Source organism: Pygoscelis adeliae, unplaced genomic scaffold (genome assembly GCF_000699105.1).
Source record: "Pygoscelis adeliae isolate BGI_AS28 unplaced genomic scaffold, ASM69910v1 Scaffold95, whole genome shotgun sequence".
In the NCBI taxonomy this organism is placed as follows: domain Eukaryota; kingdom Metazoa; phylum Chordata; class Aves; order Sphenisciformes; family Spheniscidae; genus Pygoscelis; species Pygoscelis adeliae.
Genome location: NW_008824869.1, coordinates 898,288 through 910,139, shown reverse-complemented (window position 1 = coordinate 910,139; position 11,852 = coordinate 898,288). Strand labels below are relative to the sequence as shown.

The following is an 11,852-nucleotide window of genomic DNA, read 5'->3' as shown; positions in this document are numbered from 1 at the left end:
CTGGAGAAAAGGAGGCTGAGGGGAGACCTCATCGCTCTCTACAACTACCTGAAAGGAGGTTGTAGCGAGGTGGGTGTCGGTCTCTTCTCCCAAGTAACTGGCGATAGGACGAGAGGAAATGGCCTCAAGTTGCTCCAGGGGAGGTTTAGATTGGACGTGAGGAAAAATTTCTTTACTGAAAGAGTGGTTAAACATTGGACCAGGCTGCCCAGGGAAGTGGTTGCGTCCCCATCCCTGGCAGTATTTAAAAGACGTGTAGATGAGGCGCTTAGGGACATGGTTTAGTGGGCATGGTGGTGTTGGGTTGACATTGGACTCGATGATCTTAGAGGTCTTTTCCAACCTTAATGATTCTATGAGCCCAGATTCAACCAGGAATATCTCATTCAGATTTGGAAAAAAATGCGTAAAAACATTAACCTTAATATATATTATTATGCACCTATTAGAGGAAAGAAAAAAAGAGGAAAGGGAAAATGCAACTTCAAAATTAAATAAGTCTTTCCTTAAATGACAATAAAAATTAAACAGATATCCAGTCTTCATATAGATTAGCTACACATTTTTGTAGCTTCCCCGCCAGCTCTGACATAAATCCATTACTGGCTTCATGCCTACAAACTTCCGGTTACTTGTAAACAAGCTAAAACACTTGACCGACACCCAAAAATTTTGCAAAAATAACAGTCAAATGATCTAATACTGAATTAAATAGAAGTTCTAATAATCCAAGTGAGGTATCATTTGGTTTTTACAAATCATTACCACCTTCCACGGAGAACGTATGTTTCACATTCAGTAAATGAAGCATTCACCTGGTACTTGCTATCCAAGATTCAAGTCTTTATGCCTGACAAAATTGGGCAGAATCACAGAATATCTCAAGTTGGAAGGGACCCATAAGGATTATCAAGTCCAACTCCCTGCTCCTCGCAGGACTACCTAAACCAAAACCATTTGACTAAGAGCATCTGAACTCTGACAGGCTTGGTGCCATGACCACTTCCCCGGGGAGCCTGTTCCAGTGGGCGACCACCCTCTCGGTGAAGCACCTTTTCCTAATACCCAACCTGAAATTCCCCTGATGCAGCTTCATTCCATTTCCTCATGTCCTACCTCTGGTCATCAAAGAGAGGAGATCAGCACCTCCTCCCCACTACCCCTCTTGAGGAAGCTGTAGACTGTGATCAAATCAGTCATGTGATCATTTTCACATTTTAATAGAAAAAATATGTCTTGATTTTAAGTCTTTTTAACGTGTTCTCTCTGCTTGTTTTTCTTTCCTGTAAAATAATGTAAGCTTTTCTGCATTAACATATCTGAATGCATTTTTTCACTTTCTCCCTCAGGAAAAAAAAAAAAACAAAAGCAAAACTACAACAGTACTTAAGATTGACATCTCATTTTTCATCAGGTTTTCCATATTTTGGAAGTGGGCAGAAAGGTACTGCAGGAGTACTAGATACCAAAAAACATTGTCACTATTACTGCTGACACTGGTGAGCAAAGATCCCCCTGCAAAGACATACCTAGTCAGTATAAAAGAGTGACTACACAGAAACAGATGGCAAGTATGCTACAAAAATCTTTAACACCTCATTATGGAGAAAATTAAGTTCTGTTGTACATTGTCACAGACAAACAGCAGCAATATGTCAATCATGTTAGCCCTCTCATGTCATATTTATCAAAGTGGAACAAGTTAAAATGACAACACATACAACTTCAAGCATTCAGAAACCCATGAAGAAACTACGTAATCTCAATTACCATGGAGATGAAGCTAGAAATGTTTATTGATATATACTGAAATTTGAATGTATAAGTCATGAAAATGACTTGAATACATTGTTTTGCTTAAGTCTGGGCAGAATTAGAGCTCCAGGAAAGGAGGGCTTCCATTTCTCTCTGTGTTTGTCTATGCTGCAGACTTACAGGTTCATTCCTAGAGATCTAACTATGTCAAAGACAATGATCAACACAAGGTAAGTACTTCCCCAGCTTCTGGATTCCCATGGCTAACTCCATGCCATCCAGGAATACCAGCCAGATTGGAAAACAAGAAAACCCACAAACACACCTATACTTCCCTGCAACACAGGCCACAACATTCACTTGAAAAATACCATTTCTAATAGCTTTCAAATTACTTTTTCATTTTTCTCATGTTATTATCATGAAGTTGTTATTTACATAAGCTTCTCCAGCTCCCTAGTCAGTCTTCCAATTCCTCTACAACTGCCCATAGCTACAGACCCTCAGAATTTTGCATTTACTGTCCTTTCTTCTCCATTCGTGTAATCAACCATGTACTTTTCTCATTGACTGAAATATTCCTGCTTGCTTCTGAGTTATGAACAGAAGAGGCACCTCCCAGTTGTCTTCTTGCATCTGCATGCTGTGCAATACTGCATGCTAGCACTAACTGCAATCCTTACAGATATTGGATTAATTTCACTTTACACCCGAGATTAAGAAAAAACAATTGTGTCCTTTTACAGCTCCAAGAAAAGCTAAGTTTTAAGATAAAGCATTACTGTTCCACATTTTAAAACACTGTATGTGTTGTTATTATTAAATGTTAATAATTAATAACACATTTACTTAATAACTGTGTTATGAAGTTTTATGCTCTCTTCACATCTCCAAAATGTATTCCAAACTGTCAATAAGCTACAGTGTCTAAATAACAATATCTGAACTCACCAACTCGCCCCTTCAATTGTCTTATTTAGGAACACTATGCACACCTGTGCTCCCGTTGGAAACTAAAAACGTATCTTAACACAAGCCAAGAACAACATCTAGGAAGTAGCATGTCTGTTCAAGGCATGCTTAGATACACAAATGTCTTTTAGCTTTTAAAAACAGGCAGTATTTTCTTTTATTCAGGCTTCTTCCTGCCCTATTATTAGTGCATTACAAAATTTTCAGTTGAAACAATATACTACTTGGAACTAAACTGTTTCAAGCACATTGCAGTCACTTAGAGCTGCTTTGAAATTAATCAGGCCTATTTTAAAAAACCAAAACAATACAATAATCAGAGAACATTCAAGGTTTAAATATAGAAAAGCCTTTCACTTAAGTTGTTAGTATTTGTGATGCAGTCACTAGTTAACATATGGATCTTCAGCTCAAATGAGTCATTTATTTCACTGCAGAAATGCTGCTGCTGCATCTCCCAGTCAAATACAATGTTAACTTGTTCCTTTGCCATTAGAGTGAGCAATTGAACATTTCACTCCCGACTGGTTGTTTGCCTTAAGACACATACTCTGAAATTGAAAACTGCTTGCTCCAACAAAACACACTTCTCAATAGAACCAGAAAACATTTAATTTCATTAGTCTGAAGGCACCCCCAGCTAGGCCAAAAGGAAAAAAAGCTCTGCTGGGGCAGGAGGGAGCTTGAAGCTGAAATACAACATTCAAACAATTATATGCATCTTACTGAGATACCCAAGTAAAATCTTCATCAAAAAGAACTCTACGCATTATTTCCCTAAATCCTTAAACATTACTTTTTTTTCATTAGAAACTTCAGGTACTCACAACATATGATCTGTAAGCTGCTGCAAATAATGCTGAAATAGATGCTAATGACCTACCTCACACAAGACAGATCGATCCCCAAAGTAATTCCAGTTTTCCAAATTCTAGCATAATTCAGACTGATGGATCTCAGTAAATTTCAGGGAAGGCAGATTACCTATGTAGCCAGAGTCTTCCCTACGCTCTATGATAATTAATTTCAGGTTTAGAGATTAAGGCAGCCCTAAAAAGTTTCCTAATAAAAATCAAAGCAAATATCTCATTCCTTCCTAGATCTGGAATAGGCACAAGTGAGCAGCTGCAAGCTGACTCCACCTACACTCTAAGATAGCAAGGTGTAAGGCAAAACAGGTGTAAAGGCCAGACATATTAGTGCTAATCTTGTCTATGCCAGTATATGCAGCTCAGACAGGCCCCAAAAGATATCAAGTACAGAGAGCAGACAAAAGAAAAGGAAAAAAAAAAACAAGAAATAGTACAAACTACATGAAAATAGATATATTTTAAGCTGAGAGCAGCAAACCAAATGAGACTTGAGTGTATTGTTCTTTCTTTGGACTACAGAATAAACAGAAAGGAAGGTAACAGAAGTTTCCCAAAACAAACAGAAGTTGTGTTTCTTATATATGGCTGAAAAAAGAAAATAATCTCTATCCACTAACAATTTATGAGTTCTCCAAATTCTCCAAGTAAAAGGAGAGGTGTTAACAAATAAGAAAGCACAAAATGTATCAGGAGGGCATATTTGCTGAAGGATTTTCTTTTATCAGAGGTAATTTACTCCACTAAATAGGTGTAAAACCACCAAGAAGTTTAGAAAAGTCTAGTCACTGACTAGGTTCCACTAAGGATTATTCTGCCAAGCTGCAACTTGCCATACAACACTTCAAACAAAGCTGTGGACACAAGCTTCAATTTGAGGTGCCCCCTTCCAGCTTCTTCATGGATTAGCTCTCTAATACAAAGCGTGATGGGAATCACTTGCTGGCACCCAGAATGTGAGTCACCTTTCCAGAATGAACTTCAGTAAAAATATTTTCCTTTGACAAGAAGATTAAGTTGACTTTCAAGGTCACAATAATTTCTTAGTACCCCAGAAAGCCAACTGAAATAAGCAACAGTCTTTATTACAATACTAACATAGAGGGGAAAAAAGTTCACTGCTCTCACTCACCATTTGCAATCAAACTGGAAAATTTTTTCTCCTTTTTAAAAAATACATAAATTTTTATATTATTTAATTATATATATAATATTATCTAAATATTATATAATATAAATATATTTTAATATATATAAATAAAACTTATCCTTGAAGGCTTCAAACATAGAAAAACACTGATCTGAGCATCAGAAGGAAGGTATCAGTAATCAGACAGCTTAGAACATTCACCACAGCACAAGCCAGAGAATTTAATTCAGTAATTGTATTCCCTTCACTAGATAAATTCAAGCATATACCAATTCATAAAATATAAATGCTTACATTCAATTAAGCTTATAATTAATCCAAAAACAGACTTCCTTGAAAATTCTCAAATAAGACTTGAACTAAAATACTAGTTAGTACTTCACAGATAAGTACCTCAACATACTTTTCTTCAGAAGATAATTAGCATGTTAATAATCTTTAGTCTCTAAAATATATTTAAAAAGTGTCAACCTTTTCCACTATGATGAGGTCTCCAACTTGTATGTCTGAACTCTTAACTTGCACTTTACCTTAAAAAAAAGAAGAAATGTAATCAACTTAGGCAGACATTAATAGAGAGTCACAAGAATATAAATCCCAGAATGCAAGTTATACTTAAAGATGTTATTGTTTGGTGAAAATGTCACAATTTATACAAAATGGATCTCTGATGAACACATTAATAAATAGATTTCATCTGTTTGAATAAATAACTCACTGGTTAAAAAAGTCTAGTTTTGTAACCAGTTAGCTATTGTAGAAATATTAGAGGGGAAAAAAAATGTGTACAAGATGCTCAAGTCTGATCTATAGTATCAATAACAGAGTTGTAAAATTGGAAAAAGGAGTCTTTCACATGTCCTACTAGACAGCACTTCTATTTCTGACAAGTCAAGAGTCGTTAGGCTTACAGTCATGGAGCATTCTCACACACTGAGTTGTTAGTCACAGCCCAGTTACCAACAGGTAGCATTGCTTGGCCACTGAAGATACTGATGTAATTGGCACTGTCTGACGCTTGTTGGCAATTATAGTGGAAAAAGAGATAAGTCTCTCTAAAGTCAGAAGAAACGCCTGAAAATTTCATTTTAGAAAAGTAAAATATCAAAAGCTGAAATAGAGGTTTTTCATTCTCTAGAGCTGCCCATTCAGTAACTGCTGTGAACAACTCATTCAAAAACATACACAGCACACATACCAGTTTAATTTCTGTATGTTCTGTAGGGTATTAATATTTGTAAGACTGTTAAGTTTTAAGATTCTTATTTGATGGACTGAAAAACTGAGACAGAGAGGTTAAGCTACTGCCCAAAATGAGTTATTGTTGATCTCATTAGAATTCAGGAGTTCTAGTCCCAGGTCCTTTCTAGAATTCCAGAAAAAGTTGCTTCCTTGAGTTAAAAACAACCAAAAAACAAAACCAAAACCAACTTCTAGACAAACAAGTCATGACATATGGATATCCTCTTCCAAGATATAACAGGTGATAAATTCAGAACCTGTTAACTCAAGATCTAAACACATACATATTTACACAGCCTGACAAGCTGAAACACTCATACAAAATCCCATCAGAGACGCTATCATGATTCCAAGCAGCAGGTATCTCATCAGCAGGTATGAGATGACAAGTATGTCAAAACATGGTAAGGTGCTAGGGTTCTAAATAAAAATTAGACTGAATGAATTAGAACAGAAGACCCACAAAAGCACAGGATGAGCAGCAATCAGTTTGGAGTTTAATAAAAAGAATTATGAATGGTAGATTTGTCAATGCACATTCTATCATCTCTCAAAGTTATAGTAAGCATAAAACAAAAACTAAGCTAGGTTCCAAATCCGTGAGACCTCCTCATTGTAACTCTCAATGAAGAGAGATCAGGTAGTTAACCTCAAAAAATTCCTTATACTTACATGCATTTAGTCAAAGGTAGTAAGATTCCTGTGGTAATTATTTTCAGTACTTCCTCTTTAAAATTGCATTTCATGCAGAAGTAACATGTGTTTTATGTTTAATTCAGTCAATAATAAATGTATTCCTATAGCTAATTTTTAATACATTTTCCATGACGTTAGCACTTCTAAAATGTGCAATGTCAGAGGAAAATCAGAACTTTTATTTGGCCTGTCTGCAAAGTTATTTCTGAAAGCCAGTCTTTGTTATTGATAATGATCTTATACACCAGTTCAATTTTTCAGTTGCCAAGAAAACTGGCACCTTCCCCCTGCCTGCAAATATAAAACAAACTATATCTTCAATCTGACTCCTAACTCTGCCATAACACATTTGTGAGGGTGAAAGGAGTAGCAGAAGACCAAGGTATAAAAAGCTGTAGCAAGAAACATTAGCAGTTCTCTGAGGAGGAGTTTCAAGATGCCTATGGAAATTAAGTTAGTGTCAATCTCTCAACATTTTTTTTTTTTTTTACTCTAAAGTAACTAATACTAAAGCTCAACCACTAAAAGAACAGTCTGATACCAAATCAACATATTTAGTCTGCTTAACTGCACAAGCCTGCAAATTCCCTTTATAAATTCTCAAGTTTTGACTAGAAGTGAATAGTATATACCGGAAAAACATCGTAATGTTTAGTTTGCTTTCTAAGTCTGTTAGCTTTACCGAAAGGATAGAATTTCCTATTTTGTCATCAATTCCTCCACTAACAATTTTCATCAGTTTGTCAGTGTGATAGCCAAGTCAATCAACTGATTATAGTAGTAACAGCCACAAAAATCCTAGTACCAGCTGCGTTCTCAGATCTACAGCACCTACAGTCATGTATGACCAAAACCACTCAGAGATACTAATCAAATGCAACTACTAGCAATTTTATCAACTTAAACAATTGATTTTTCCACAGTCATGCTCTAACAGCATCTACAGTAAAGATCAAGAGACACTAAGCCTCAGAGGACAGAAGAAGGTAGAACATTCATTTGCAACATGATGTAGGGCAGACAGAAAGCAAAGACTCCTGGTGCCAAGTATACCAACAGGAACCCACACTGCACCTTTGCTTGTACTCAGTCTAGCAATCCTGGGAATGTCACATTATGAATTGAAAAGTTTCCTTACCAGACTGTTTTCTAGGTGGTTTAGTATAACACTACAGCATACCGTCTTTATTACACACTAACATGTCTTGTTAGCATCCTGTGTATTCCCACACGTAAGGAAGTGGCCTGTGACATACAAGACAATTAATTCTACAATGAATCTGAATGGCAGGACATACTCCATTAAAAACTAAATGGTAAAACGTGGCAATGGTAAAAAGTGGCTTAAAATTTTGAAAAGTCAACAAATAACACTTTTCTTTAGACTAGCAAAAATGAGAATAATTAGATACCATTTCAGAGAACATTAAAATAATGCAATACTACATCTTAGTGAAGATGCATTTGGAGAAAAAGACAGACACTGAATGTTATTCACTGCATAAGTTATTTCTGCAAACTATTTTTTCTCTAAAAACATCTCCATAGCAAAAGACTCTTCACCATCTGTGTAATTACCAATAAAAAGTCCAAAGCTGTCAGAAGTGGCTGCACATCCAGACTTTATAGTCCACGAAGGCGCAAGGCTTTTGCCTAAAGCAACATACAGAATTATGCAGAACTGGAACACTGACATGTGTCTGTAGTAATTAATTATACTCCCAAGATAAAGCCTTTTGAAATGAATTGCAATGATTTGAAAAACTAATATCTCATATGTGCTACAAGTATTTCACATAAAAATTTAAGAAATTAAGAACGTAAGATGTAGGTATATATTATATCAGAAACAGCTTTCTTTTTATTAAAAAGTGTCTCTACTACCTGAGTGCAAGCCACTCCTGAAAGAACAGTAACTTCTGAGAGTAGCATTTTCAAATTATTTTTAATTTGCTATTACATCTTACCCACAGTAACTTGAGTACTGTGTGAAGTACTGCTTCTGGAGTTGGTAACAGAGCTTGTCTCTAAGCCATAAATATAAAACTCTTGAATGAAAGGAGTCATGTATAGGCCATATGAAAGTTTTACCTGGCATCTCTTAGCCTGAGTTGTCAGCTTAATTAGAGTATACATAATATAATGGGGATCTGCGGGGCAGGTGGTGGGGGAAATCTTAAAGCTACAGTGAGTCCAAGGTGAAGATGCTGATCTTTCAGTGCAAGCGCTGTCCTTAGGTCCTTCTTTCAAACTCCATCTTACATAGTGAACTGAGGTTAGTCTTTAATCACCAATATAAAACTCTAGAGAAATGCTTCCCAGCTCCTCTCTTCTGTGTACTATCTCCTCTTGGGTGAAATGGAAAGCCTTCACTCTTTCTTATCCAATTTCCTGCATGCTGCAAAAATGCGGAAGAAAACAGTCCCCTTGACATTTCCTCTCTTCCGGCCTCTTTTTGAAATTCTTTCTTACATTGAAATTTCTAGTTCTGTTTCTGCTGTTGCTTACTGCTTCCCTAATCAGCTAGATTAAATTGATACAATTCTTTAAAAACTTATCTGTTCCAAATGGTATAAATATGAGGAATGAAGTCATCAGTAGGTTTGAAATATTGCAAGCAATAAAGACCTAATGTTGTACCTCTAGATTCAGAAATCATGTTGGTTTTTTTTTTTAATGCAGTGGCTTTTTAAAAAGCAGAAGAACAACCTGTTCTTGAAGAGCTGAAATTCTAATGTTATAAGAGGTTTCAATACAGATTTCAAATAACTGCAAAACAATAATATTACAATAATCAAGACATTCTGACAAGCATCTTATTTTAAAGTTGCAGATATCAGGTATAAATGATTGAAAACTGACTGCCTCTTGACAGAGATCATTTTGCAATTTAAAAATAGGTCAATTGAAATATAAACTTAGTAAGGTGGCATTTTTGGAACAGAGCAGCTCCCACTGCATAAACAGAATTTCAAAAGTAAAAAAAAATTCAAATCACTGTAGCTCTCTAAAACAGACTTCTCAATTCTCCAATTTCAAAGGAAACATACTAGCTTTCATGCTTTGTTCTCTTCTTATGTATAGTAGTTATTGATTTTTCTTAATTTCACACAGTTTTGGCATATATTTTCAACTTCACTACATTCTTAAACACTTTTTAAGGATACAGCAAAGACAAGTCTTTCACATTTGAAGCCTGGATGGAATTATTTCATTAATCTCATCACTCCTGACGGTCATTTTTTCTTTTGCTTTTCAGGTTGCAAAGTGAGAGAGAGTTCTGCAACACTTCTGAAAATCATATTAAACACCCTGAGATGAAGTGACAGATGCCTGCCTCTTCCGCAACTCGCAGTTGCGACTATAGTTATTTTCTTCTAGATCTTTCTTCTTCAAAACTTCAGTAACACTGCATGGGCAAACCTAACTAGGAAAGGTTCAGGGCAGAACTGCCAACTTCAAGAATGGGAAGGGAAAAAGAGTTAAAATTGCTCTACAATTTTATTGTCAAATTGGCTTTTGGCAGCTTAACGAAAGAGATAACCGCCTGTTTATGAATGTGAGGTGATTCTTCTGCAGAACAGCAGCATTTTTTCATAGGCACTTAACTGGTCATACCTAAGTGCACAAGACAAGAAGCCACGCCAAAAGTATAATGGTCCCTTAGGAAAGAAAAACAGAAGTCCTCCCAAACTGCATGCACAGGCCTAAAATTTTTTCCATTGCAGCTTCTGCTCTACAAAAGGATATGCAGGTGAGCTGCTCTGAAGCAGAAAAAGGCAATTAAATTGACAGGATCTTCAATAGCAAGATAATTTCAATCCTACAAGCAGATACTCTTCCTCCCTCCAACTTTAACTTGCATACTGACTGAAAACTGTCTATTAAGGATTTGCAGTCTTTGATACGCAAAAAAGGAAAGTAGATTTTGCAACAAACATCTCAATAAAAAGATTAAGACAGCAGAATACACTTAAGAGATTCAATAACTTAATCTAGGAGAGTATACAAGGGAAAAGATTCACATGAAAGACATGGAGATGGGTACACTTTGATCACAAAAAAATTCAATACATTTACTGATTTGCATGTATCATCATTTGCCACAAAGGGCTGAAAAAGTAGAAAACATTCAAACTTCACGTGTAGCAGGTTCACCTTCTTGACAAGTGCAGTTACACATAGCAGATTCACCAAGGGATGACTGAAGACTGAGCTTTGCCATGTTACATGACAGAAAACTGCATAGCACTGGATATCTCATGGATCAGAATTAAGTCTACGGACATTAAACCAGCCATTGGTGCCTAAGTACAATTAAGTAACACTTAAAACAGATGTCCCACTCTCCCTTGATTTCCTGCTCCGAACAGCTCATTATTACAAAAAAAGCTAAGACTTACCGATTAGAACAAATACTTATTCAAGGTCTTGAATTACTAAAAAGAAATTCTAAGTCTTCAAGAATCACTAATGTGAATCCACCATCTTCAGAAAGCTGGTACTTCTTACACTAGCAACACGCAGGTCATAAGACAACATTCACATGTTTTACCTGTTTAGGGGTTCCTGAGGCTAAGAATGACTCCACAGAAAGTCAACACTGTTAGGCAGTCAAAGACTTCCTGGTTTTAATCTACTGCAATGCTGTATAAAAAGATTTTAACTTAGAAATCAGCCTACCCACACTATCTTTATACAAGTAATTAATCACAATTCAAATCCCAGCAGCTTCTCTTGCTATAAATACATTTGTTTCTGTATAGTAAACAAACAATTCTGCAAAACAACTAACTAGAAGTGATTAAATTCTCATTTTTATCTTCCATGAATGGTACAATTAAACCAAGGGTAACACTGAAGTTGCTAACTTTAAGTTTTCCTACTGTCCAATTTGAGCAAAGGCAACCTGCTTAACCTCTCTATATCAGTTTCTCCATCTTTGAGATGGAAAAAAATACCTATTTCAAAAAAAAGACTATAAAACCCACACAAGTCATAAAATCACTAGGAAAAAAAAAGATGCGAGATACTAGAGCAGTATAAAGTGCAGTTCCACTCTGAAAAGTGACTCTTAAGAATGGCATAGATTTTCAGGCTTTTAATTAAATCAGTATCAAGTTTGTTCATTCACAAGTAACAAAGCCTTCTTTCTCCAAACCATTAGC

The 11,852-nt window shown here is 35.9% G+C and overlaps 1 protein-coding gene across 1 annotated transcript in view; it reads right to left on the bottom strand.

Annotated features, from left to right (window-relative positions):
* Positions 1-11,852, bottom strand: part of ATP9B (ATPase, class II, type 9B) — a 161,932-nt gene that overhangs the window by 129,417 nt on the left and 20,663 nt on the right. Inside the window, exon 5 of the mRNA XM_009324471.1 lies at positions 5,218-5,276. Within this exon, the coding sequence (XP_009322746.1) occupies positions 5,218-5,276 (59 nt within the window). The remainder of the gene's footprint in view (positions 1-5,217; positions 5,277-11,852) is intronic.